Source organism: Perognathus longimembris, chromosome 23 (genome assembly GCF_023159225.1).
Source record: "Perognathus longimembris pacificus isolate PPM17 chromosome 23, ASM2315922v1, whole genome shotgun sequence".
Taxonomy (NCBI): domain Eukaryota; kingdom Metazoa; phylum Chordata; class Mammalia; order Rodentia; family Heteromyidae; genus Perognathus; species Perognathus longimembris.
In genome coordinates this window covers 35109004-35135308 of record NC_063183.1, presented here as the reverse complement: position 1 = coordinate 35135308, position 26305 = coordinate 35109004, and the positions used below count along the sequence as shown (strand labels likewise).

Genomic DNA, 26305 nt, shown 5'->3' with positions numbered 1-26305 from the left:
TCATAACTTACTTGGCTTATTTTTTTTTTTTTTAAAGTTAGGCTACTATTGTGAATCCATTAAATTTTAACTACTATGTAGTTGCATCCAACAGTTTATTGTTTGGAAGGCAGAGAAAAAAAGTTAAAGGAGTAATTTACAGGAAGAGGCAGTGGCTGTTTTGACAGATTCTTAAGAAGCTATGGTCATGCAAATCAGGAAATATCTAGAAGGAACTCAAAAAGCTTTTCCAAGTAAAATTTAAGCGGAAGAGCTGAAAGACGAGTTTGTGGGAGACAAGGAGGGGGAGGAGCGCTCCCTGTGGTAAGTCCTATGGAACACACAAAGGGCAGAAGAAACTCCCGTCTGGTGCCACTCGAGTTGACCAGGGGAGCTGGGAGGAGGACAGGTTGTGTGGACTTCCCACACGGCTGTGTATGGTCCTCACGTCTGGGAGAAGGGATGGAGAGTTTTCAAGCAGAAAACTGGCTTGATGGCATTTGTAGTTTGTAAACAATATTTTAGAGGCACAATGGAGAATGGGCCTAAAGAAACCTAAATTCAAGAAGCAAAAAGAAGTGGGGTGTTTTTAGCTTTTTAGAATCCGCGCTTCTTAGCCTCTTGAGTAGCTAGGATTATAGGTGTGAGCTACTGGTGCCCAGAAGAAACACAAGACTTATTTGTTGTTACCTTTAGCCAACCTACTTACTGGCTTTTTCTACAAAGAAGCTCTACATGCTTGAAATATGAACTTGGATTCTGAACTTGAAGCTTCAAAATTTGGAGGTAAATTACAAGAAGTTTTCCTCTCTTCTTGAGATTCCCTACCCTCTGCTACAGTGTCTTACTCTCTTGCAGTACTGAGGATTAAACCCAGGGTCTTAGGCATGCTGGTAAATGCTCTACCACTTGAGCTATGCCCCAGCCCCTCTGTTTAACTGCTTTGTTAAAAGCTAAGTTCAGTCAGTCTGAGGGTAGTGAACAGACATGAACACAAATACAATAGTGGTCACAAAACCAACTGCTAAGAGTAATCTTACCAGGAGAACACTGAAAGCAATCATGTCTTACAGATCAATTTAAATATGTGATATAAAATCATCTAGAAACCAAACATAATTTGTCACAATTACACATTACTTCATTTCTCTTTAATCTTTGCAATCTACCTGGCTCATACTAAGCGCTTACTAATGCTTAATGAAATAAGGAATTAATATTTCAGGAATTCTTCAGCATTTGGTATATAGCAGTTATATCATTCCAATGGCATTAACAAGGGCTAGACACAGAATCAGTAAGTTAGGGACACGGCAGAAAATAATGACTTGTTAGGAGTGTAGGTCTTTCATAGAAGCAGAGTGATTTTTCTGCATCTTGATTGTGAAATAAAAACTTCACATGGTATAATTACCTTCTTCTAGTTAATGAAACATTTGCCAAACAAAACTTAACATTTGTCTTCCCAAAGAATCAAATACAATATAATTAACAGAAAAGAGTAAATGAAAATAAGAGAATATTTCTTTATATGTAGTGCACACTCAGGATTTGACAAGGGTAAAGATAAACAGGGTCATTTGAAACCAGGTATAATTTTTTCACTTCTTAGCAAATCAACTTTTAATTGGTAAAAGAGATGAGATTAGATCTTCAAGGAAGTTTCCACTGCTGTTTCTGATGGCAAAATATAGGACCACAGAGACTCTGAGATACTTTATGGTATACAATACTCATTTTAATAAAAGCAAACTTTTTGACAGGCCAATTTCCTTTTAGGTGTATCTTATGCATGTATTTCAGTCAACAGATTAGAATATATTTCATTTTCATAAACATTAGATGTTCAATTTTCCATAAAACATATACTGAATGTATTTGGATTTTTCTACAATGAGAATAATTTTTATCATAATTACACCATATGACTATTTTTCTCCTCCCTTAGATGCCTAATATTTTGGAAACTCGTATAAATTCTTACCTCTAAGAGATAAGGCTCCATTTCATTCAGGGTTTTACCAAGATGCTTATCTGGATCTAAACCTGCCAAGAAAGGTTAAATTTTTGTAGGTAACTGTCAGACTGGAACTTTAAAGATGTATTCCCCCTCCCTTGCCTTTTTTCCACCTTGAAAACCAGTGTATGTATTTGCAGTTGCACTGATTCTAAAGTAAAATGTCTTTTGCTAGTATTTCCCCTTGAGTAAGTGGTTTTCTTGCTCCTGTGACAACCGTACAGCACCAACAACCACATGTATCATTCAATCCACTCTTCTTCTTTGAGGAATTGTAACAGGCATGGAAAACTCTGCAATTTTAAAGACAGGAAACTTAAATCCCTGGTATTTTAATTACTGCAGCTAACTTTACTCATAGACAACAGTGTGTAAATTTAGTTCTAGTTTATTCCTATTTATTTAAACTTCAAACTTCTCAGGTAAAGAATGAGAAAATAGAAGAATGGTAAATTGTTATGTCTGTGTAATCAATTCACTTAATAGTAGAGTAGCATATGGACACAAATAATAGCATTATCACAGGAAATGACATTTCATTTCAATAACCACTTGTACAACAATGTGTTTTATTAGGACTGTAACGACAATAACAGGTCTGAAAAATCATTGTTGTGCCAATAACCTGTTCATGAGCTCCAATAAAGATTTCAAGTACCATAACAGCAGGGTTGACATACACATCTGAGCTCAGTGTGGACTATTCAAAGTCTTTCCATACACCAAGGTTAATCAGACACCCCTGCCACAGTCAGCTAAGAAAGGATTTCCTTCTAGCTATTTAAATACATATATTGGCTCAGCTTCACTTAAATAAGTTACTCCCACTAATGTTAAAAGTTTAGCTATAATCCTGGTTTTGGCATTTGTTGTTCCTAATGAGAACTATGCTGTCCATCTAACAATGCTTACAGATAAAGAATCTTCATTTTCTTTATGCTAAATTGCACAATTCTCAATATGGCTATGAAGTTTCACAACTTTTGTACAGTATCCCTAGGTGTGTTTATTTCAGTGTGTACTTCATAGGACCTAAAAAGCCCTTTCAATATCAAAACTCATGTGCTTTTTAGAATCAAGATATCATTGCCTGTTATACCAGTACTGCAATTCTTCAATCTACTCTTACAATTTTAAATCATTCTCTCAATTTGTTTATTCTATCTATCTTGCCTTTGGGTGAAATACTTATTTTCTCCTTTATCTGCTTCTTGCATTCTCCCTTTGGCTTGGTTCATCCAGAATTTACTCTACCTGAATGTTTTGCTTTGTTTTACTTACTATGTCTCATTTCCAAAATTTCTAGTTGGTTATTTTTCACATCACAATGTTTCATCCTGAATGAATACTTCTAATCAAATGTTAAAAAAAATGATTCTAAAGCAGTGGCTCATGCCTACAATCCTAGTTTCTCAGGAGGCTGAAATCTAAGGATCATGTTTCAAAGCCACCCCTGGCAGGAAAGTCCATGAGACTTCTAACTCCAATTAACCAACAAAAAGCCAGAAGTGGAGTTATGGCCCAAGGGATAGAGGGCTAGCCATGCAAAAAAGCTCAGGGACAGTGGCCAGGCCACGTTGAAGCCCTAGTACTGGGTGTGCATGCACACAAACACACACATGCCAGTACACACATGCACACGCACACACACACGTTACTCCTCATAGGATACTTTCAGTGTCTCTCTCTGCAGGACATGATCTCCCATATTCCTTGCTCTCAGATCCCTAAATTATAGCCAATAATTGAGGAAATGATTTTAAAATAAATTTTAATCCAGTTTTTAATTTTTCATTCAATTTTAAATTTGAAAATTCATTTTCAAATAAAAATTACTTTTATAAATACAAGAAAAGACGAAATATTTTCTTACAGTTCCACAATCTCTTCTTATTTCCTCACCTAGAAACATTTTACTGTTATATCTATAGTCTCTGTAATATTTGCTGTTATTTCCCTAATTGGGACAAGAGAATCACTAAATTTTAAATCAAGGACATGGAAATTCCTTTAATGTGGAAATACTTAGCTTATAATAATGTATGTCTAACATTTTAGTATTTTATTTTAGGTACTTTGGTTTCACAAATTTTTAATTGAGTGATAGATACAGAAAACTCTTTTCAAGATCCTTCATATCTGAAGGTATGTCAGGCTAAGAGTACCATCAATAAAATGTATTTACCATGAATTACTTTTAATTTTTGTCTTAAAATGACTCAGAAAAACATCTTTAATCAAGTCATTGTTTGAGCTAAAATGTGTGACAAACAAACCACTGCTCAGTTTAATTTGCTTAATAAGAATCATTTTACATTTCTAAGCATAACTAAAGAGTGTTAAAGACATACAAACATTTGTGCTTTAATGATTCCATGGAATTATTCTACAAAATTATTTTAAAGTATATGAATATACAATTATACCTCAGTAACTTTTAATTCATTCATATATTTCTTCTGTTCTCAAGTTTTAAGAAATAGCTAAGTGCAGTCTGAAGATATATTCTACTCTGTAAATAAAACCTACAATATTGACCTGATATAAAGTCATTATAATTTGAAATCTTTCTCCTAATCGTTATAATGTTCTATTAACCACTTTATGTAAAACTACCTTACACTAAAAGCCCTCTGCAGTCATGAAAAAGGCACAGACAGCAGCTCATGACATTTTCAAATGCAATTTAACTTAATCTAAAAGCTTCAACTTATTCTAGTTCTTAGGCGATGTTTCCTGTTTTTGATGCTTCCTTTTAGGTGTCTATTATCTAGCAAAGCCTAGATAATGAATGTACACAGTGAGCCACCAAATCTTAATCAATCCATTCTATTTGCCTCCTTGATCTATCAACTGTGTGTCTACAGTTGACAATTGTGTCTGTATCACCTACAAAACTTAAAAACATTGAGACAATCACATTCAGTAATATTGTTATCAATATTATCAATAAGAACTAATATTAATAATGAAGAAAATGCTGCATAGGATCCCAGATGTGGTTATCTTTATTTTTTACATGTAAATGCTATACTACTTTATTTAAGTAAAGGTGATGTACATAGGGGTTATAGTTACATGTGTCAGGTATGTGTACATTTCTTTTGAACAGTGTCATCCCTTCTCTCATCTTCTCCCAGTATTTTCCCTCCTGACCCCCTTTCCCCAACTTGTATAGTTTATTTTCAACAGTGTCTAGTGATTACCACTGCTGAATTAGTTCACCCTTTGTTTCACAGTTTCTGTGCTTCCTTGTGCCCTCCCCAAACCAGATAAACTTACATACAAGACAAAAGGTACAGAAATCAAATATGGTAATGAAAGTGAAAAAAAAAAAAGAAAAAAGAAGAAAAATACCCACAAAAATAATAAAACCTCTTGTTTCCACTTCTTGGAGTTCATTTTGAAAAGCACCATTTTATATGATCATACGCACATAGATAGCTATTGAGCCCTTATGAGTCTCTCCTAAGAATATCTTCCTTTGGTCTCAATGAGAGAATGTTTAGAGTCCTGTTTGATTTATCATGTCCAGGTGTAACTTTTTGACTTTTACTAGCCATTGGATGTAATTATAGGTTTATAGGCACATTCTAATTATTACAAAATAGGGGAACCATGCAACCTATGTTCCTCTAAGTCTGGCTTACTTTGCTTACTATAATTTTTCCAAGTCTTTGCATTTCCTTATGAATATGGTGATGCCATTCTTTCTGATGGAAGCACAGAATTCCGTGTGTGTGTGTGTGACAGTTTCTTGGTCCATTTGTCCACTGAGGGGCATCTAGGTTGATTCCATATCTTAGTGATGGTAAACAGTGCTGTAATGAACATGGTTGTGCTGGTGGCTTTAGTGTGACTAGATTTGTGGTCAACTGGATAAATGCCCAGGGGTGGGATTGCTGGGTTATAGGGAAACTGTATGTATAGTCTTTTGAGGAACCTCCATAATGCTTTCCAGTGTGGTAGAATGAGTTTATATTCCCACCAACAGTGTAGTAGCTTTCTCTTTTGGCCACATCCCCACTAGCATCTGTTATTGTTAGTTTTCTTGATAATTGCCATTCTAACTGGGGTGAGGTGAAATCTCAATGTAGATTTGATTTGCATTTCTTTTATGGCCAGACATGTCAAACAACTCTCCTCATGTGTTTGTTGGCTATTCTTACTTCTTCTAAGTAGTCTCTCTTTATGTCTTTAGCTTATTTATTAATTGGGTTGTTGTTTCTTTGATTTTTTTTTTTTTTTTTGGCCAGTCCTGGGCCTTGGACTCAGGGCCTGAGCACCATCCCTGGCTTCTTCCCGCTCAAGGCTAGCACTCTGCCACCTGAGCCACAGCGCCCCTTCTGGCCGTTTTCCATATATGTGGTGCTGGGGAATCGAACCGAGAGCTTCATGTGTAGGAGGCAAGCACTCTTGCCACTAGGCCATATTCCCAGCCCTGTTGTTTCTTTGAGTAACTGTTTTTGGGGGGTTTAATTTTCTGAGTTCTAAGTATATTTTAGGTAAGAGGCCCTTGTTGGATGCATAGCTGGTAAAGATCTTGTCCTGTTGTGGGGTTTCTATTTTTCTTGTCAGTTGTGTTCTTTACCATGCAGAAAATCTTCATTTTAATGCAAACCCATTTATCCAGCCTTTCTTTGATTTGTTGTGATTCTGGATCTTAGGAAGTTTCAACCTGTGCTGAGGAGTGCTAGTGTTTCCCCTATCCCTTCCTATATTTTCAAGGTACCAGATGTGGTTATCTTTAGAGTATATTTTCACTCAAATATATAATTTAGGTTACTAATAAGATTTTCTCCAAGTACAGGAAAAGATTTACTGTAAAATTTGACATCTAGTCATTTAATCATATCTTACAGACATTTCTTGATGGAAGCTGGGTGGATGAATAAACCCACAACAAGACCTAGGCACTGGATAACTCCATGCAGAATTAAGAAATTAATTAGGAGGAAGAGCCATAATTTGCAGAGCTGACATCTATTTTACTTTACTTGCATGTATCAATGGGAAGCAATTACAATTCAATTAAAATATTCAATTTTATTACTTTACTGACTGACCTTGAAGTTAATGCCTGTTTTATTTAATTGCATCATCTATGAATAAATGTTAACCCTGCAATGTTATGCCCCATTATTTTCAATGCATTTTCAACTTCTCAACTGAATTATATTGTCAATTTATTATCCACTGTCATGAAATCAAGTAAAGTTTTATTTCTTCATGACAGCCCAATATATGATGAGAGAAACATCACAAAATGGTTGGCAATGCTATGTGTAATGGACTCGAGTAAAAGGACTCGTGCTCTCATCTCCACTTCCCTCGCCTACATTTTACTGTACAGTTAGGTGGTATCAGAGGATCCACAGTGGCTCTGGGAAGTAACTGCTAGTCTGCTTCTAATTCTTGACAACGCCACTGCAGACAAGAACAAAGCATCCTTCGTGGCTTTGCAATAATGTCTCCACTAAGCTCACCACAGCAAGTAGACAGAATTTTACAATTATTTATAGTTCTTGTATTATACTGGGCCTTGCACTCACGTGGCTTCTTCACTCAAGGTTGGCACTCTACCACTTGAGCCTCAGCTCTACTTCTGGCTTGTTGATAAGACTCTCTCAGATTTATCTGCTTGGGCTGGCCTTGAACTATTATCCTCAGATCTCAGCTTTCTGAGAAGCTAGGATTAAAGGTGTGGATCACCAGCACTGGCAAAACTTTAATTTTTTTAAAAAACAAATTTGTTTCTTTTTAGACACCATTATCATATAATTTAGAATGTTAGAATAAGGAGAGAAAAATTTATATTAAAAAGGATAGGAAAATGTAATTATATAATCTCCAAAACAAAGACACACACATATTTCAAAGTGACTATCTGGGAAGGGACTTAATTTCACTTTCAATAGTTTCTATTAGACCATCAAATGTTTACTATTTATAGAGGATGTGTCAAGACTCATCTCAACATATGACTTTCCTTCTGAAATCTATGAACTGGCCTTTTGCCTCAGCAGAGGCGATATAAAGTAGATCCATACTTATGCACTTAATTTCAAGCTCTATGGCATACATGAAATGAATAAACACTGTCACCTTCAGTATAATTATGAAGTTAATGACAACCAATACTTTACAAATGACAGTTCAGTGCCCTCTACTACAATTAAAAATGCTATATAGCTTTTAGAACATAAAAACCAACTAAACAATAAAAAGCATGTGTAGAATACAGAACTTTGTTCAGAGGGGATTTTAAATATTTCTTTAAAAATGTCCGCATAATCTTTCTTACTAGGTTTAAACATATCAACCACTAGAAATAAAAAGTAGCTCATTATGAGTAGAGAATGTTTGAAAGGGAGAAGCTGAAGCTAAAGATGACCAAAGATCGACAATGTCTGTATTTCATTTTAAGAAGTCTGTAATTGAAAGGATTGCTCCAGAGATAACTGGGAAAGTCTAAGCACAGCAATGGCACAATCTGCTTTGACTTTTAAGAAGATCATTCTAGCTGCAGTCTACTTATTCATGAGGAAACAAGACTGTCACAAGGCAAATAAGTGAGAGCGTTAATAGTCTTGGTGAAAGAGGATGTAATAGAACAAACATCGATGTGGAAGGAGGAAAAAAGATTTGAGAGCAACAGAAGACATTTTTCTCCCTTCCTGCCCTCTTTTCATACTCGTTCCACACTGAGAACTGGAGACTCTGTTTGGTCCAGGGTGGCTCTGTGACTGCTAGTATTTGTATTTAAAATTGAAGGAATGGTTTTATCAAACATATAAGAATTTGATATTTAATTTAATCCTTGATTTTGTTTCTTAAGTTTGTTTTTGTTTTTGCCAGTCCTGGGGCTTGAAATCAGGGCCTGAGCACTGTCCCTGGCTTCTCGTTTTTTTTGCTCAAGGCTAGCACTCCACCACTTGAGCCACAGTGCCCCTTCTGGCTTTTTCCATATACATGTAGTGCTGAGGAATCGAACCCAGGGCTTCATGTATACGAGGCAAGCACTGTACTACTAGGCCATATTCCCAGCCCTTGTTTCTTAAATTTTAAAACTCTCAACTTTTGGTGCTTTAATTCTTGAGTTATAAGTTTAAAAATTCTGTGCTAAATTGCTCTGAAGGAAGATAGAATACATTTAAATCACAATTAACTATACTTGAAAGCATATTAAGTTTTCTTTTTTTAACAAAATAATCATTTGAACCAAGTTCAGGTATAAAAATTGTTAACTACAGAATATGAAAGAATAACAGTCTGCCTTTAACCTTTACTGTTCAGCATTCTTTTCTAGGAGGGCTATTAAAATGAATGGTTTTAATTATGTCCATTATTATCCAAATGAGTGACAGAAGAGCTCAATGTGTGGAAGCAATAATTAGCAATGCTTTATCTTGGCTTATCCGGGCAGTTATGAGAGAGGAATAAGATTAAGGAAATGTATAGAAATGACCACAGGTGAGAATGGGTAGGAGTGGAACTAAACAACTAGAAATGCTGCACAATTAAAGCACATGTTCTAATTAGCAAGGGTATCTCGAATGTTAACCTAAGGTGAGACTTTACAGTATCCATTAAGCATCTGTAGAAGAATCTGGTGAGCAGACACTTAAGAGGGAAGTGGAGTGTAAGAACAATCTAGGCTGCTTGGCGCAGAGATATGGACACGAGCTATAAGGTTTTATATATACATATACACACACATATGTATTGTAACATTACCTGACAGACAAAAAAATCCATTGATACACTCAAAATATCTGGAAACAATTCCATATAGACATTTATGAAAATGTTGACAGTATCTACAATCTTATGACATTTACACAATTTAGTTGCCTAAATGTATGTCAGGAAAACGACTGTGTATCTGAGAAATAAAAAAAGACAAAAAAAGCAAGGGCTGAAGAAGCAAGGTGAGAATCTGGCCCTCTGACAGCAACATGGAAGAGGAGAAGCAGCAAGGGAGTTAGTTGAGCTCAGTTTTGTTCTGCGTTGACCTTTACTGAGCAGGAGAGTGGGGAAAGGACTATTCCAAGGGCACTTTCTGAGAAAAACCAGTGGGGCAGGAACAGAGAGCAATCTCCCACGAGGAAATAATAGAGCAACTTGAGAGATTCTACAGCAATAAATCACCATGGCCAGATGGTATTCAACTGAGAGTTCCTGAAGGAAATAAAGTGTGAAATGGTTGAGCTACAGATGATGATATGTAATGTGTCAGAAAATTACCAACCATTGCTAGAGCATGTTTTTGCTAATATGGACCTCTTCTTTAGGAAAGAAAACAATAAATAACATTAAGACTTGTAGAATTACAGACTGGAGGATCTCTTGTTTATAATGGAGAAACTGACAGAGTCTAATTAAAAATACCTTCCTTCAGCCTTGGAATGAGGCTGACCTGCTAGGTCAAGTCGCCCACTGAGTCCATAAAGAGAACACTGTTTCTCTCCATCCTATTAAACTTATCTGGAAATGTCAATAAAATACTAGACAGAAGTAAACCAGTAAATGTAATTTATCTGGGAATTGCATGAAGCTTTTAACAAGGTCACATGAGACTGCTGGGGAAAATAAATAAGCACAATCTTCAGAGGAGAGGCCACAAGAGAAACTTCTGTCATTAACTGTAAAACTTGCTAGATAATGAAAACAAAGTTTCAGGGACAATTTTTCTTTTCTTCCTTAACACTGGACTTTGGGGCTTCTTAATGTTAAACCAATGGGTGATATGTATGTGATATATATTTACATATATACATATATATCACACACATAGATGTATATGTATGTTAGAAGTATAGAAGAATAGATGAGAAGATTGCCTTCACATTAAGTAAAAATGTATTTTACTATAGACAAGAGGCATAGCAATAGCAAAGAAGGAATAGAACAGATCAGCAGGCGAGCAAAGTAAGCATCTAACAAAATTTTACTCATGAAACAGAACCTAAGGGCTGCAACTGGACCGTAAGTCTCTTATCAGTGTGCATCAGATAGTAATAAAAATTATAGTAACAATTTAATACAGCTGATTTTTATGGATTCAAATGAGGGCTGTTTCTTTGAATGTGGTCACTTTTGAACAATATGTTTATTGAGTAATATATGCTTTCCCTTGATGAAACTACTTTTAAAAATGTTTCTGTGACACTACCTTCATAGTCAGTGTCTTCTGAAATTATCCAAAAGAATCAAGTCTTCACTGAAGAGTGGAGCCAGAGACAATTAGAAAAGGATGGAGGTTTTCCCTACACAGTTAGCCCTATTCCACAACCTCTGATAACTTTTTCTATCTCATCTACAGGGAGAATGCAAGGGCTTTGCCGCAGCAGCCCACATAAGGGCCTGGGGGCTCTCTGCTGTAACGATTACAGCAGAGCTCCAAGCATTAGAAAGTTCCTAGACAAAACCACAGAAGTCACCGTACAACTTCTTACCCTCAGATTTGTCCTCTGAAGTCACAGAGAGCAGCAGAGAGCTGCTTTAAACACTGGAGACTGCTGTATGGACTCCTTTTCTCCTTAGCCTACCAGCCTTCTGCCTGCCTCTGTGGGAGGCTAAGGAGCTCCTCAAACAGCCTCACACAGTGCCCCTGCTGTCCTTTCGTACTGGTGGCCACTCTCCTCTCCCTGAACTGTACTTGTGTCTGTGCTCCATTTTTGTGTTACTGTCTTCCCTTTGTGAAAAAGCAATGTCTGTTCATAGTAGGAAATATGACAAAACATAGAAAATTATTGAAATTTTAGCTTTTCTATATTAACACTTTCTGGAGATATGTGTTGCTAATACATTGTCATTTTTACTTTCTGAGGTTTTTTTTCCCCCTACAAATGCCTTCCACAATTGTTTTTATAATGCCCTTTTTCTTAAATTACTATAGCTGTAATCTTCGTAATGAAAAGGCTCATATTAAAACACAATATTCCATAATAACTTGCTATGCAGCCTTTTAGATCTACGTAGCTTCTTTGGCAGAAAGCACCACTTACACAAATTGAGCATGACATTTCCTTAAAAATCAAGTGCTATGCCAGGTGTTGGGAGCTCACTCCTATTCCTCTCTACTCAGAAGGCTGAGATATGAAGACTGAGGTTCAAAGCCAGACGGGCAGGAAAATCCCTGAGACTCTTATCTCGAATTAACCATAAAAAAGCTGGTAGTGAAGCTATAGTTGAAGCGATAGCATGCAAGCCTGTAAACAAAAAAACTCAGTGACAGTACCCAGGCTCTGAGTTTAAGCCCCAGGATTGGCGCACATGGGCATGCATACATATACATGTGCACACACACACATGCACGCACACACACACACACCAAGTACTAGTACCTATAATATATATACACACGTATAATATGCTTATTGTGTGTATATTATATACAATCTACACATGTTCACATTAACAGATATACACATGCACATATTCATACTATATGCCACATGACTGTAGCATATTTTGTATTATAAATATGTATTTATATTACCCTGTATTACATATATTTGTTCAAGGTGATATATATCACATATTACCATGTGATAAATAATATATATTATATGCCACATATATAGTGTGCCTATACACACGCATTGTGTGTTACCTGGAAAGATAGGACTGTATTATTAAAAGTATTAGTGAGTCCAGTAACTTTTGTATCATCAACAAATTTAATCAGCATCAAATTTAATTATTCACTGAAATAATCACTTAGAAGAGTAAAAACGGTTGGAGAAAGAAATAATGTCACATGCCAATCAGGCTTTCTCACATGTTGATATTGGTTTATTAACGTCATAGTAGGTCCATTGGTTTAAGTGGGTTAGTCAAGTCATCTGTTTTATGTTCTTTACAGACACATCTTTATATACACAGAGCCTGATGTCTTCACACAAGAGATGTGTATCTGAGAAGGTGCAAGTAAATGAATCACATCAACTAATTCAACAGAATTCAATTTAAAAGGATTTCTGTAATTAACGAAATGTACCAATAATACTTTAGTAATGCTATTTCATCATGAATGTTATATGAATATGTAATCTTAATGAGCCAGAAGGACAAAATCAAAACACAGGAGCTGAACATTGTGGACAGAAAAGCAAACTAAGCCTGGTCTTCATGGGAAAACCAAAAGAGGAAAACTGAACTATTTAATGTGGACCTGAGGCTTAACCTTGTTAATCTGTAAATGAACTGAAAATGAAATGATCAAAATATGGCATTTACCTGCGAAGTATATGCTGCTTAAGTGAAACCTAAAACTTTTCTAGTGAAAGATAACCAAAATTAAGGGAAGAGTCCCCAGAGAAAGGATAGAAGCATATGAAAGTTAAGAGAGAGAAAAAAAACTGGTATGATGTTTGAAACTGTCAGGGCAGGAAATATTCCTCAAAAGAACACATTGCTGATTTGCACTCTTGAATAAGTGTATTCTAGGTCTTGGTGTATGCTGCAGCTACCCATTTAGATAGGTTTTTCAGACCCATGTGAGTAACAGCGCTCTTAGAACATACAGATTCACCGCTGGAAAGTGGGAGAGGAGCCTCACTGTAATAGTGGGGAGGCAGGGCTTGTTGAAACAAAGAGAACACATTTTTTGCATTCCAGGAAGGGAAAGAACCAGACAGTGCACTGAAGAAAAAAGAAAAAAACCTAGTAAGATAAAATTCAGAAAGTACAAACAAAAAATTCTCAGCTGTTCTCTGAAATCACTTTGGTAGCGGCGGTATTTCCATTGTTATTCTGAGACTATTACAATATTGTCAAATTTTTATCTATATCTATTAGTATGCTGAATGCCAGGACGAGTTCCCTGGAGCAGAACACATTATCATGACTTACATGCAGTAAGTAAACACTGCCATTCTGACTCTTCTCTTCCAGCTCTTATTTTAGGACTGTACTTTTCACTATGTATTCCGTCTTAAACTAAACTCTAAAGCTTGTCTTTTAGCCTAGGTCCCATATATCTATAATGTTTGCTCAGAAAAGTCTACCTTCAAAATAATGATATTTTATCTATAATTCCACATATGTGTTTATATATATATATATATATATATATATATATATATATATATATATATATATATGGTACAAAATAATAAGAAAACTGGGTTGAGCCAAAGTACTGGACTATCGAATCTTATTGAAATCAGAGAATCAGGCCTCTAAGTTATCAGCCTTTCTCAATGACAGTTTCAAGAACAAAAATGATAATGACAGCATAGCAAACTGGGCAAAGGCCCAGGACCATAAAAACAGCTCTCCAGGACCTGCATGCCATAGTGTGTAGACTTTGGCCCAGATCAGTGTATACAGTTAATGGGAATTACAGTGGACGTCTATTTCCCCCATCATACACCCTTTTTCTTAAGCACGTCACATTTACAGCATCCGGCGTAGTGACCAGAGACCACTGTTCAGCAAGCTTTCTGAACCTCATTTGGCTCAAGGACGTGGGCATGTGCTAGGTATCACAGTCCAGGTTTTAACAGCCACTGGGTTTTAAATGTCACTATGCCACATTCCCTCTGGGACAACACAATGTTTCTCATTTTTTGTACAATTTTGATGTGTGTTTCATGAGGAACACACACACACACGTGCACACACATTTTCATCGATGATATCCAAGGCCATTAGAGAAAGAGCCAAGCCTGCCCAGTAATATTCTTTGGTAATTTAGGCTAACTATCATGTTCCCCGTGATGGGCAACCTTAGCGTGGCTTCTAGCACGCATGGCAATTTTCATAGCGATTGGCAGCTTCAGCACGCTGTCCTGGGTAAGAGGACAAGCCTCTGTCCTTCCCTGTCCTGCTGGCTGATATGATCTCCCACTGTCCAGTAATTTAAGCTTTGTTAATTCCCACCGTCTCCTTAAAGAGAGCTCCCTCTAGTGTTTATTTCTTCTTTTAAGCATATCGACCCATAGAAATGTAGGTTGCATGGTTGCCCTCATTTGTGGTAAATACAATGTGCCTATAAATCTACAAATAGACACACTGGATGTTAAAAGAAAAAAAATACACTGGACACGATAAATTATACAGGCTTCTAGGCATTCACACACAATGAGACCAAAGGAAGATATTCTTAGGAGAGGAATACAAAGGCACAATAACCATGTGCATTGATGATATAAAGTAATATTGACTGAAATGGACTCCAGGAAATGGAAACAAGAAGTTTTTTTCCTTTGCTACTGTTTTCATTTTCTTTTGTCTTGTTTGTTATCGATCTGTCTTTGGGAGGGCAAGAGATAGGCACAGAAATGGAGGGCCAAAGGGTGAACAGAGGCAGCAGTAACACTCACTGGACACTATGTGGAAAACGAACTCTACAACTTGTGGGTGGGGACCGGAGGGAAAAACTGGGAGTGAGGGAAGGGGTGACACTGTTCAGAAAGAAATGTACTCTTTATCTGACTGAGGTACTATAACCACTCTTTACATCACCATAACAATAAATAAATTTTAAAAAGAATTTTGTTTTTTTCCTGACGTACTCCTGCTACGCCCCCCTGCCCCTGCCAAAGTTTAGTACCAAACATCCCTACAGAATATTGAGGCAGAAGGGACAACTGATCACATCACAACATGGCTTATTAGTGAAAGTTATGCTATTTGAGCAAATGATTTGCACTCATCAAAATGTCTGTGTTGAAGATTCTCCTTTGGCTCATGATACCAAATGTGGCTCTGCCTGGGTGTGTCATGCTCCAGAGGAGAGCTCTCAGCATCAGCAATGCCTGTTCATTCTATCACATTCAAATCCTTCTCCCTCAAGGGTGGGCTTCCAAAGCCCTTAAACTAACTCCATATACATTCCTGTGCTCTATATTTGAAGGAGATCAAGCTGCGGCAGGCACTAGAAATCTGCTTTCCCTTATATCCAGGTAGATGTGTTCTGATTTGTGCCCAGAAAGAGTGCAAAACAGGTGTTCATCTTCATCCTGTTACAATTCACTAATAGTAGTTGATTCATCAGGAAAATGCCCAGAACGGCAAGTCAAGAACCAAACTGTGACCGGTACTGGGCTACCTACGGTGGACTCGCTACTACCCCACTACAGGTGAAACACGCAGAGGTACTCGCCACTCTGTGACCGTAAATTATCCAGAGGAATCTTGAGATAACGTTTGTACATCACTAATTTACCTTCTCTGCAGAATGCAGAGCCAGCTTTTGTTTTTAAATAAAACACCAGCTAAGGTTAGCGTGAGATCTGTGAGAGACCTAAGAATATTATTCGTGAGCTCAGAGGCTCCAACATGGAAGTCACGCGATTATGTCCCTTCAGAGAAATGTACTTCACCTGAAAGTCCCTTTCTGTCTCTCATGATTTCTCTCATTTCCATTAACTACCTGTTTTGACACACACTTTTTCCCTGTATAATCAGACTCTCTGGCTCCGTACATGTGTTGGAAACCCACAGGGCCAGTAAAAACAGCAGCCTTGTAACTACTTCTCCTTGGTAGGTATCACAGGACCGCTAGCTACACACTCACAGGACACTTCACTGTGTCTGTGGATAATTGCCTAGGTGCACACAGCTGGGTGCACCACCTCAAGCCTCGAGGCTGATGCGCGGTGGATCTCTGTGGGCTTCCTAAGGGCAGTGACCAGAGCTTCACAACCTGTCCTCCCTGCCTTCCCACCTTGTTGCAATGTTGCACTGTGATGGTCAAATGTGAAAAAAAAAATAAAAAGAATAACAAGCAAAACAAAGAATAGGCACTGTCACATCTGACAAGATTATTTTGAGTTTAGCAAATAGGTAGCACTTCCCTTTGTTTGAAATACCACATTAGGCAAAATGAAACGGAATGGGAAGACGTGCACTCCTGGACTCATTTCTTTCCTGGTCTGCTCGTTCCTACCTCCCAGTCCTAGAAACCTTACCAGTAGACTCCCAGAGTCTGCTTCCTTTCACTGTCATTTGATTCACCCTCATTTCACCCACCTTCAACCTCTGAGTTGTTTCCAATGAGCAACTCAGTTGCTATGCAAACAGATCTCTCAGAAAGCAGAAGATTTTTCCAGTAACAGTCTCATGCTTTTCCTCTGACATCTTGCTTAGCAAATCATTCCCAAGATAAGGACTCACTCCCTTTACTGAGTCACCTGGAGGGGTTTCAGTGCCAGGCACATATTCAAAAAGAGAAGGTCAGAGCTGTATTCATCAATATGGCAAATATTCTGAAACCCATTTTAAAACTGTCTTTTATACAAGATAGTTCCTCAATTTCCTCAACTGTGACTCCACATTCTTATAGTATAAGTCATCATTCTTACACGTAAACCGAGCTTTCTCCTACAGTAACAAGGTAAAAGCCCTCTTGGAAGTCTGGATACATACCCAAAGCTGCCACTTTGATGATCACAGCTTGAATATCAGATTCGATCATCTCGTGGAGCAATTCCTCCTGGTTCCTCTGCCAAAGGTAAGCTAATGGCTGCAGATTTAGCCTTTTGCATCTATCAGGTAAAAGGAAAAAAAAATCAGATGTTACTCTAAGTGTTCCATACTTAGATCTATAACAATCACATTGGTTTTTAAACACAGCACTTGCAAGGATTTTAGCATTTAAAATGTCTTAAAAGCACATATTGCATAATAATAGCTGAATTTTTTTTGTCATTTTTACAAGTTACATAAGGTACCTAAACTGTGAAAAATACACAATTAGGAAAAATCATATATAATAACCAGGTTATTATAATACCTATAAACGATAAGCTAATTTTATCTACTAACTTTAAAACTTTGTGTGAGAATCTGATTCTAAAGAAAAAAAAGAATGGTATCAAAATGCAATTAAGTGAGCACCTAATATACTGTACTAAAGACTGTGTATCATAAGTACAGTAGAAAGAATGTAGGTTTTGAAGACAAGACAAGTCTGGGTTTGAAATTTTATTCTACAGGCTACCTACGGTACTTTTTGTTATTTTAATCCATATTTATTTTAAATTATATTGTTAAAGGAGTTACAGTTATATAATTCAGAGTTACAGAGGGGTTACAGTTACATAAGTCCGGCAAAGAGTACATTTCTTTCTTTTTAAAAAAACTTAAAAAAAATTTATTGTCAAAGTGAAGTACAGAGGGGTTACAGTTTCACCTGTAATACAGTGAGTACATTTCTTATCCAACTTGTTACCTCCTCCCTCATTTTCCCCCGCCTCCTCGCTCTCCATTTCCCTCTCCCCCCATGAGTTGTACAGTTGGTTAAGACCATAAGGTTTTGTATTGCTGTTGCCTTGGTTTGTCTTTTTTTATCCTTTGTCTCTCAATTTTGGTGTTCCCTTTCCCTTTCCTAGTTCCAATCACCCCATTCATAAGGAAATGGAAAGACTTGGAAAAAAATCATACTAAGTGAAGTAAGCCAGACCCAAAGAAACATGGGCTCTATGGTTTCCCTCATAGGGAATAATTAAATTAGTGTATGTCTAGGACAGTCCTAGAAGATTACAATAGCTTAAGAGCTATGACAGTATGCACATATAAGATGAACCTAAGCGAAATGAACTTCAAGTTATAAAAACAAGTGTAGTTATTTTTAACATGCCATGTGAAACTGTGCCCTTTTTTTCTTCTTTTTCCATATTCCTTTCATGTGGTTTTACCCTTGATAGCAATGTAACTGATTTTAACACCCTGGATATTGTATATACGTGTGTTGCAATTAGCTATGGTACTTTTAACAAGTCAAGTAAACTGTATGTTCTTACCCTCAGTGTCCTAGCTCATACATAGGACAGAAACATTTCCTTTTAAAGTTCTTGGTAAGATTGGATAAATAAGAAAATGAAGCCCTGATTTATTCTTTTTTTTTTCTTCCGGTCCTGGGGCTTGAACACAGGGCCTGAACACTGTCCCTGTGCCTCTTTGTGCTCAAGGCTATTTTATTGGAGATAAGACTCTCACAGACTTTCCTGCCGGGGCTGGCTTCAAACCACGATCCTTAGGCTTCGGCCTCCTGAGTAGCTAGGATTACAGAGGTGACCTACCCGTGGTGCCTGGCTCCATGATTTACTCTTGATTTTTTACATTCCACAGGAAATGATTAATCCTTGCCAGCACCCCTGCCAACAGCCAGGTTGAAGGTTACCAATGTCTCTAGTGTCAACAGCCTCATTTCTTACCATGCTTCCACCCTGTCTTTTTAAAATTTGCTTTCCATACAGAGGTAATGTGATTCTTTTACAACATAGATCTTGCGACTCCTCTGTTCAAACCCTTCTAGTGACACTCTTAATGCTTTAGTTTAAAATCCCTGGAGTATGTTTCCTCAATGTTTTATAGTTTCCATTGTAGACAGCATTCATCTTTCTTTATACTTATTCCTAGAGGCTTATTTGTAATGGGATTGCATTCTTGATTTCTATCCAGATAATTGGCCATTGGCATGTCCCCTGCTACTGATTTCTGTATGCATCTTTTCCACAGGAACTGAAAAACCAGATTGTGGAAGAGATGGCTGCGCTCCCATGTTCACTGTGACACTGCTCAAGGTGTCTGGGAAGAGGGAATGACAAGTATCCATCATGTGATGGATGGATGAAAGGAACATGATACACAAACACCATGTGATTCTATTCAGCTGTAAAAGAGAATGAAAGCCAGTCCTTGTGACAACATGAATGACATGACTGGAACTGTTAATACTGAGTGCTTATTGTTATTATATTTGCCTTTATGTGTTTAGCTGGTACCAGGGCTTCAACTTAGGAGCCTTGTGCTGGCTCAGTTTGCTTGCTCATAGCTAGTGCTCTACCACTTGAGCTGTACCTCCAGCTTGGCATTTTGCTGGTTAATTAGAGATAAGAGTCTCATGGACTTTTTGGCTTGGGTTGGCTTCAAACTGTGACCCATCAGGTCTCAGGCTGAGTTACAAGTAGAATTGTGATCCAGGAACTGTACACTAGGCACTGTACAATATTTTATTCATACAAATAAATGAAAAATTAAAAAAAAGTTCATTTAAGTTGTGCTTTGCCAAACTAAAGTTAAATAATATCACTTAACTTTATGAATTCTAAATAGATCAGTAGGACAAGACAAAGTATTTTTGAAACTAGAGGTACAAACTAAAATGTTTTACTAGTGTATCTCATTAAAGGGTTGTGGAGTTTACAAGGGGAGCAATAACCTAGTTTTTAAGTAGAATGGCTTAACATTTAAGTATTTCAGTCATATGAATATTTTTGGTCAAGAATTAAATTGATGGACCAAAGAGGAGAAGGCTATTTAGTAAAAATTTTTATTTAAAATATTATTCTATTTTTTCTAATTTAAATTATAAATGATCATGAGGTATAAGAGATTAACGGGGCTTAATAAATCAAGGGAAGCAAAATTAAAGATCATCGTTACCTAACAAAATCTTTGCTGTAGGACTGAGAATGCAGTACATACAGTACAGTGGTAGTGAAGTTGCTCAGCATGTTTGGACCTGAGATGATTACTAACGCCACATTAGAAAAAAGTGGAAGTGAAGGTGTGGCTCAAGTGGTAGAGCACCATCTGTGAGAGCTAAGTGCTCTGAGCTCAAGCTCCGGTATCAGCAGAATAAAAGTCATTATGAGCAGAAAGAGCCCCTTATGTGTAACGGAAGGACAGGAAGCCTTAAAAGCATAACCCATCACTTTGGTCGGGATGCACCCTTGGCAGCACTGGACCTGTGTGGTGTGCCGACCCATGATTTGGAGAGCTGTTTTTCACTCCTCCACTTTGGTTTGTCATGTGACGGGCAGACCCCAGAGCAGTGCACACACTCAGCACACGATCCATCACTCAGCCACCCTCCCCGCCTCGCACGCACATGCATACCATGTAGACACACATACATTCAATGCACAGTAGAAAGCGGTCTTCTCTTACACATTTTCCACTCGAACACGCTGATAGTCAGAAAGTATGGCTCCCACTGATATCCCCTCTACTTCTTCTTTTTCCTGAAAATAAAGGAAAAATACAACTTCAAAAATAGAACACCATCTATGGCTCTGCATCATGTTCTGAAAATTATAAATGAGCATATCCTATTTAAGAAGTCATGAATGAAGCAAGTAATGTCCTGCAAATATAATCCACATCTACACATATATTTAAAAGGATCCTCAGCTTTGGAAAAACAATTACTCTTTTTCTTAAAATGTAAGTAACTAGAGACTGCTTTACATGGAAAAGCAATTCAGAATTCCATTTAGAATTTCCAAATTTATACTTACACATATAAATATCTAACTTAGATATCTTACATATCTAAGAAGTTAGATAACTCCTTTATATAGCTGAAGTTTAGTTTCTATTTAAGGGCGACATTTCTCCAGAATAAGCATTGTTGAAATTAAGCAATGGCACAAATAGATAAAGTAATACATCTGTTTTAATCTATATCTTAGAAAGAAATAACAGGTATAAGATCATCCAGAAATCAGATACTTTATAACAGTATAGCACAGTTGATGAAGAACTTACCATAGACAAGGAGCAATGAATTATTATCAATACAGTTACAACTGAGAATATCCAGCAGTATGTCCAGCACAGTCACTTACAAGGTGACTGTGTCCAGAATACTCATTAATGAACTGAAGAGAAAGTAAATTCAAGTATGTTCATGTTTTCATATGACACAAAGTGAGGATGGATTAAAAGGTAAAGATTAAGCTGGGCACCACTGGTGCACGGCCATAATCCTTGCTACTTAGAAGAAGAGTTGAGATCTGATGATCCTAGTTCAAAACGAGCCTGGGCAAAAACGTCCTCAAAATTCTTATCTCCAATTTACCAACAGAAAGCTTAAAGTGGCACTATGGCACAAGTGGTAAAGCATTCACCTTGAGCAAAAAAACAAAAACCCAAAACAAAAAAACCTCAGAGACAGTGTCCAAGCCCTGAGTTCATGCCCCAGTCCCAGCACACAGACAGACAGACAGACACACACACACCACTCAAATGGCAAGATCAATCAAAGGCATGCATGGATAAGGACAGGTCTAAGATGAGACGTAAAGAAGCATAAGACTCAGGGAAGGGCAAGATATAACAGGGGTTCTTTACGGAACAGATAAGAAGGAAGTGACTAGGGGGTTACAACTAATAAGCTGGACAGATGCTCTCTGAACAGATGTGAAAGAGAACCCATCCTATCTTATGGACATGCAGAAGAAACTTCTTCAGAGATGACTTTATAATTATTATACTTTGGCCTTACCAAACATGAAACATAAACAAGGAAACAAGCCTTATTTCCAGACAGACTGAAATAACCTGGTATGTCTAAACGTATGCTATAATCAATAAAGAAAAATGTACAACAGGAATGCCTAATACTTTTGGAGATAAAGCCAATTTAAAATTTTACTTCCAAAACAAGAGGCCCCAAAACAAAATGACTATTTCTGTCCGATAATATTTCAGGAAAAGATCTATTTCCTTTATTTTGTAGCCTCAGCAACTTTGTGAGAACACTTACTTGTAACTTTTCCTAAGCCATTTTCTTTTTATAAAAGTCTTTGCAGCCACTGGAATAAAGACAAGTCCCCATGTTCTTCATTAACTTCAAATTTATCATTGATCAGAACTGAGGTCATAGCACTATCCAAAGCAGAAAGTTCATAGCACTGTTAGGTATGTGGAAGATAATTCTGAACACAAATATAGAGTGATATGTAAGAGTTGTTAGCACAGGGGAAAACAAGAAACAGGACACAGGGATGAAGAGAAGGGGTGTAATACTCTACAGGTACACCAATGTTGAAGGAGAAGGAAAGGAAGAAAAACTCAGCAAAGGCACTAGTGAAGTGGTAGTAAAAGCAGGAGATACAACCATGATAACATAAGGGTGTGTGCAGAAATGCAGAAAGAAGCTTGGTGAAAAGCAAAGAATAAAACAATATTACCAGTTACCTAGTATGACTGAGGGAGGTTATATAGCTTATCACAGTTACCCATGAGGTACAAATATTACATTTATTCTTTTGTACATAAGAAACAAGAGGGTTAACCAACTGAAGTTGATGTAGCAAGAAAGTAGAATACTTAAAAAAAAATGTCTGCCATCGATACCTACCTTGTTACTATATGTTGTTGAAAGTTCCACAAAACCACTGAGTTTTAAAGTTAGAAGGTTGACTACAACCACTGATGGGGAGGTTGCAATCCTAACTGATGGAACAAAGCATACACATTTGAAGACAATATGCATATATTGACAAATTCACCAAAGGATGAATGGCAAATCCCTGGAGAAATGAACATGACTAATCATTTTTTGTTGTGTGTTTAATTATTAATGGGAACAATTATATAATGTTGGCATAAAATTATTTTCATTGGAAGAATTTATATTGCTAAATTCAACAAAATTCAGAGAATTTGGATTACATTCTCCTTAAGACTGAAGGAGAAAAAAATGGAAAAAAAATGTCATTAACAAGAAATTGGAGACAAAGACTGGATACCTTAAATGGTCTAGTACACTGCTAAGCAACAAGAGCTATCAGATACAAACAGAAACTATTCAGCTGACACCATCACCACTATTAATGATAGATGTATAAGTGTAACCTAGGATTAAAGTCAAGAGTAGCACCCTGAGTGATTGCAGTGTTATAATATCATTAAGCACTCATATTAGATACTGTTCACACAGTGCTCCCTGAGGTAGACTTTCATTTACTGTCCTTGCTTTATAAATAAGGGACATAGAATATTCTTTCAGAGTCAACTATGACAAGATTTGAAAAACAGATATCACAGGTTCATTTACTGCTTAAAAGTCACTACTCTGATCTTTATCAAGGTAAAACGCACCAGCAAGATAGTTAAAAGCTCGTCCAGGGAAGGATCTGACTTACGATAACAATAGAGAGAGCACAAATAAACACGGCGATAAAAACACAGCTTCCTTATTACTGCCAATTTCACACTTCCCTGTAGGCATCAGGCCACTTGCACTAAGCATTATTCCAAAAGAGCCAATACATGAACACATGGGTCCAAAGGCTACATACAAATGTTCAGCCACACCTCCCATATTTAAAGTGTTAATGTAGGAGAAAAGCCACCACAATCTCTAGGTTTCTCCACTAAGACTAGGAAGCGCTACAAAGCAAACAGTCCATTTTTGCAAAAATGGGAGCATCTGCATGCATGCATACACATGTATATGCTGAATATGTAAATTTGGCCTGGACTTTATTAAAGAAATTCTGGGCGAATCCGCCAATCTATGCTTCCTAAATAGTTTAGGGTGCCTGAGAGAAATAATACTTTAAAGATGTACTCCAAATATTGGACATTGAGAATTGTTAGTCTTCTGTCCTTCTGGGCCCTATGAAAATAGGTAACAAATCCATAACTGATGAAAGCTGCTTCTACTAAGGCTGTTCCTCTATCACTTGTGCCAGCAGCTCTATTTTCAGCTTTTTTCTGGTTAGTTGGAGATAAGAGTCTTACGGCCTTCCTTGCCTGGCTGGCTCTGAACTGCGATCCCCAGATCTCAGCCTCCTGGGTAGCTGGGATTACAGGGTGAGCCCCAGCACCTGGCTTCTTACATTCTCATTAACACAGATGTAGAGACGAGGCACGGTGGTTGTAATCCTCACTACTCAGGAGGGAGAGATCAGCAGAAATGTGGTTCAAGGCAAGTCTGGGCAAAATATTAGCAACACATCATCTCAGCCAACAAGCCAGATGTGGTGATGTGTGAATGTTCCACGCCACATGAGAAGCACAGGGAGGAAGACAGGAGACTGAGGCTGGCCCCAGGCAGAACGGAGCCCCGGCCTGGAGAGAAACAGAAGCCACCGGCACAGCAAAACAAATTTTAAAAAGCCTGTTACTCTCTCTCTCTGTGTCTCTATCTCAGTCTCTCTCTCTCTGTGTCTCTCTCTCTCTCTCACACACACACACAGAGTAAACCCCAACAAAAAATTTCAAAAGAACCAATCTGACTCTAAAGAAATCATTAATTACTTATCAACTAAAAATGTACACATTTTTAATGATTGATATCTACTTAGTAGCTGATTGTGTGGTTAAACCTTTCTGTTAAGCAAAAAATCAACAACGTCCTAACATACAATCCATACTATTCTGATTACCAAAACATGTATAAACATAGAACGGTTTATGGCCTGCTCTGAAGAATTGAAAGTCAGGGCACTGAAGTATCAGGAACACACACAGGGCAGGATGGATTTCTGCTAGGCAAGGGACCGGCCTCTGTGCTCTTCTCAACGCCTGAAGAACACATTGTTTGGGAAGACAAAGGCACTGGCCACACAGTGATAGTGACACAGGATACCAGGGCTTCAAGGTAGACATCTAGAACCAAACTAAGGTTCTATTCCCTCAACAGCTGCTTGCCTCCGTACAGACAAGTTGACTCAAAAAGCCAACAAAATAAACTGAAAAAAAAAAAAAGATGTCCTTTTTCTATAAATGAAAAAGAGGCCTACTTATTCTAAAGATGAGACTGTACGCAGCTTGCACTTATCAGAGATATTATTTTCTTTGAAAAATGCTGCAGTTACCAGTATTATTCTGCTAATGAGTTCCTGCCTGTTGAGAAAAAAAGAAAACGATCTGCTGAATTTAAAGTGTTTTTCATCTGAAAGGCATTCTAACATTTTAATATGAACCATTCATTAAAGAAATGTGCTCGCACTGTAGCTCTAAGTGGCAATAGTGGACTTCTGGCAACATAGTATTATTAAATAAGAAACATTTGTGAATGGCAATGATGTTGTGGGAATGGGTAACCAAGCTATAGATTTATATGGCCAGCAAAGTATTAACTTTTTTTTTTAACCGAATTTTCTAATGCTTCATTTGGCAGAATTACTCAGAGTCTGGAGTAACAAAAATTATCCCAGAAAATGAACAGTACTTTATATGAAATAATTTGAAACGTGACAGAATACCCAAGTAAAATATTCAGGCATCTTACTAAAATTCTAATTTATGTTACTTGTTGAAAAATCATTTGTTACTCCAGGAAGTGGAAACAAAAGGTTTTTTTTCCTTTGTTGTGAAATAAAGGAGGCAAGAAAGAGGATTTTTTAAAAAAGTACCATCAGTATAAAATAATTCCAAAACAAAATGTTTACCATCTGGAGTTCTTCCATTAAACAGTGAACTCAGAGACAGAATATTAAGTCACTAATTTGTAGCATTATCATCTCCCTTTGTGAGTGTTCTCAATTAAGTAGGGGAAAGGATATTAGGGCTGAAAATTTAAGTGTTAAATTTCAGAAAATCAAAACAATT

General features: G+C 37.2%; 1 protein-coding gene across 1 annotated transcript in view; it reads right to left on the bottom strand.

Moving 5' to 3' along the window:
- Dph6 (diphthamine biosynthesis 6) overlaps positions 1-26305 on the bottom strand; it is an 86956-nt gene that overhangs the window by 13520 nt on the left and 47131 nt on the right. The window contains exons 4-6 of the mRNA XM_048331814.1: positions 20906-20979; positions 17378-17496; positions 1964-2025 (exon numbers count right to left, since the gene is read on the bottom strand). Of these exons, the coding sequence (XP_048187771.1) occupies positions 1964-2025; positions 17378-17496; positions 20906-20979 (255 nt within the window). The remainder of the gene's footprint in view (positions 1-1963; positions 2026-17377; positions 17497-20905; positions 20980-26305) is intronic.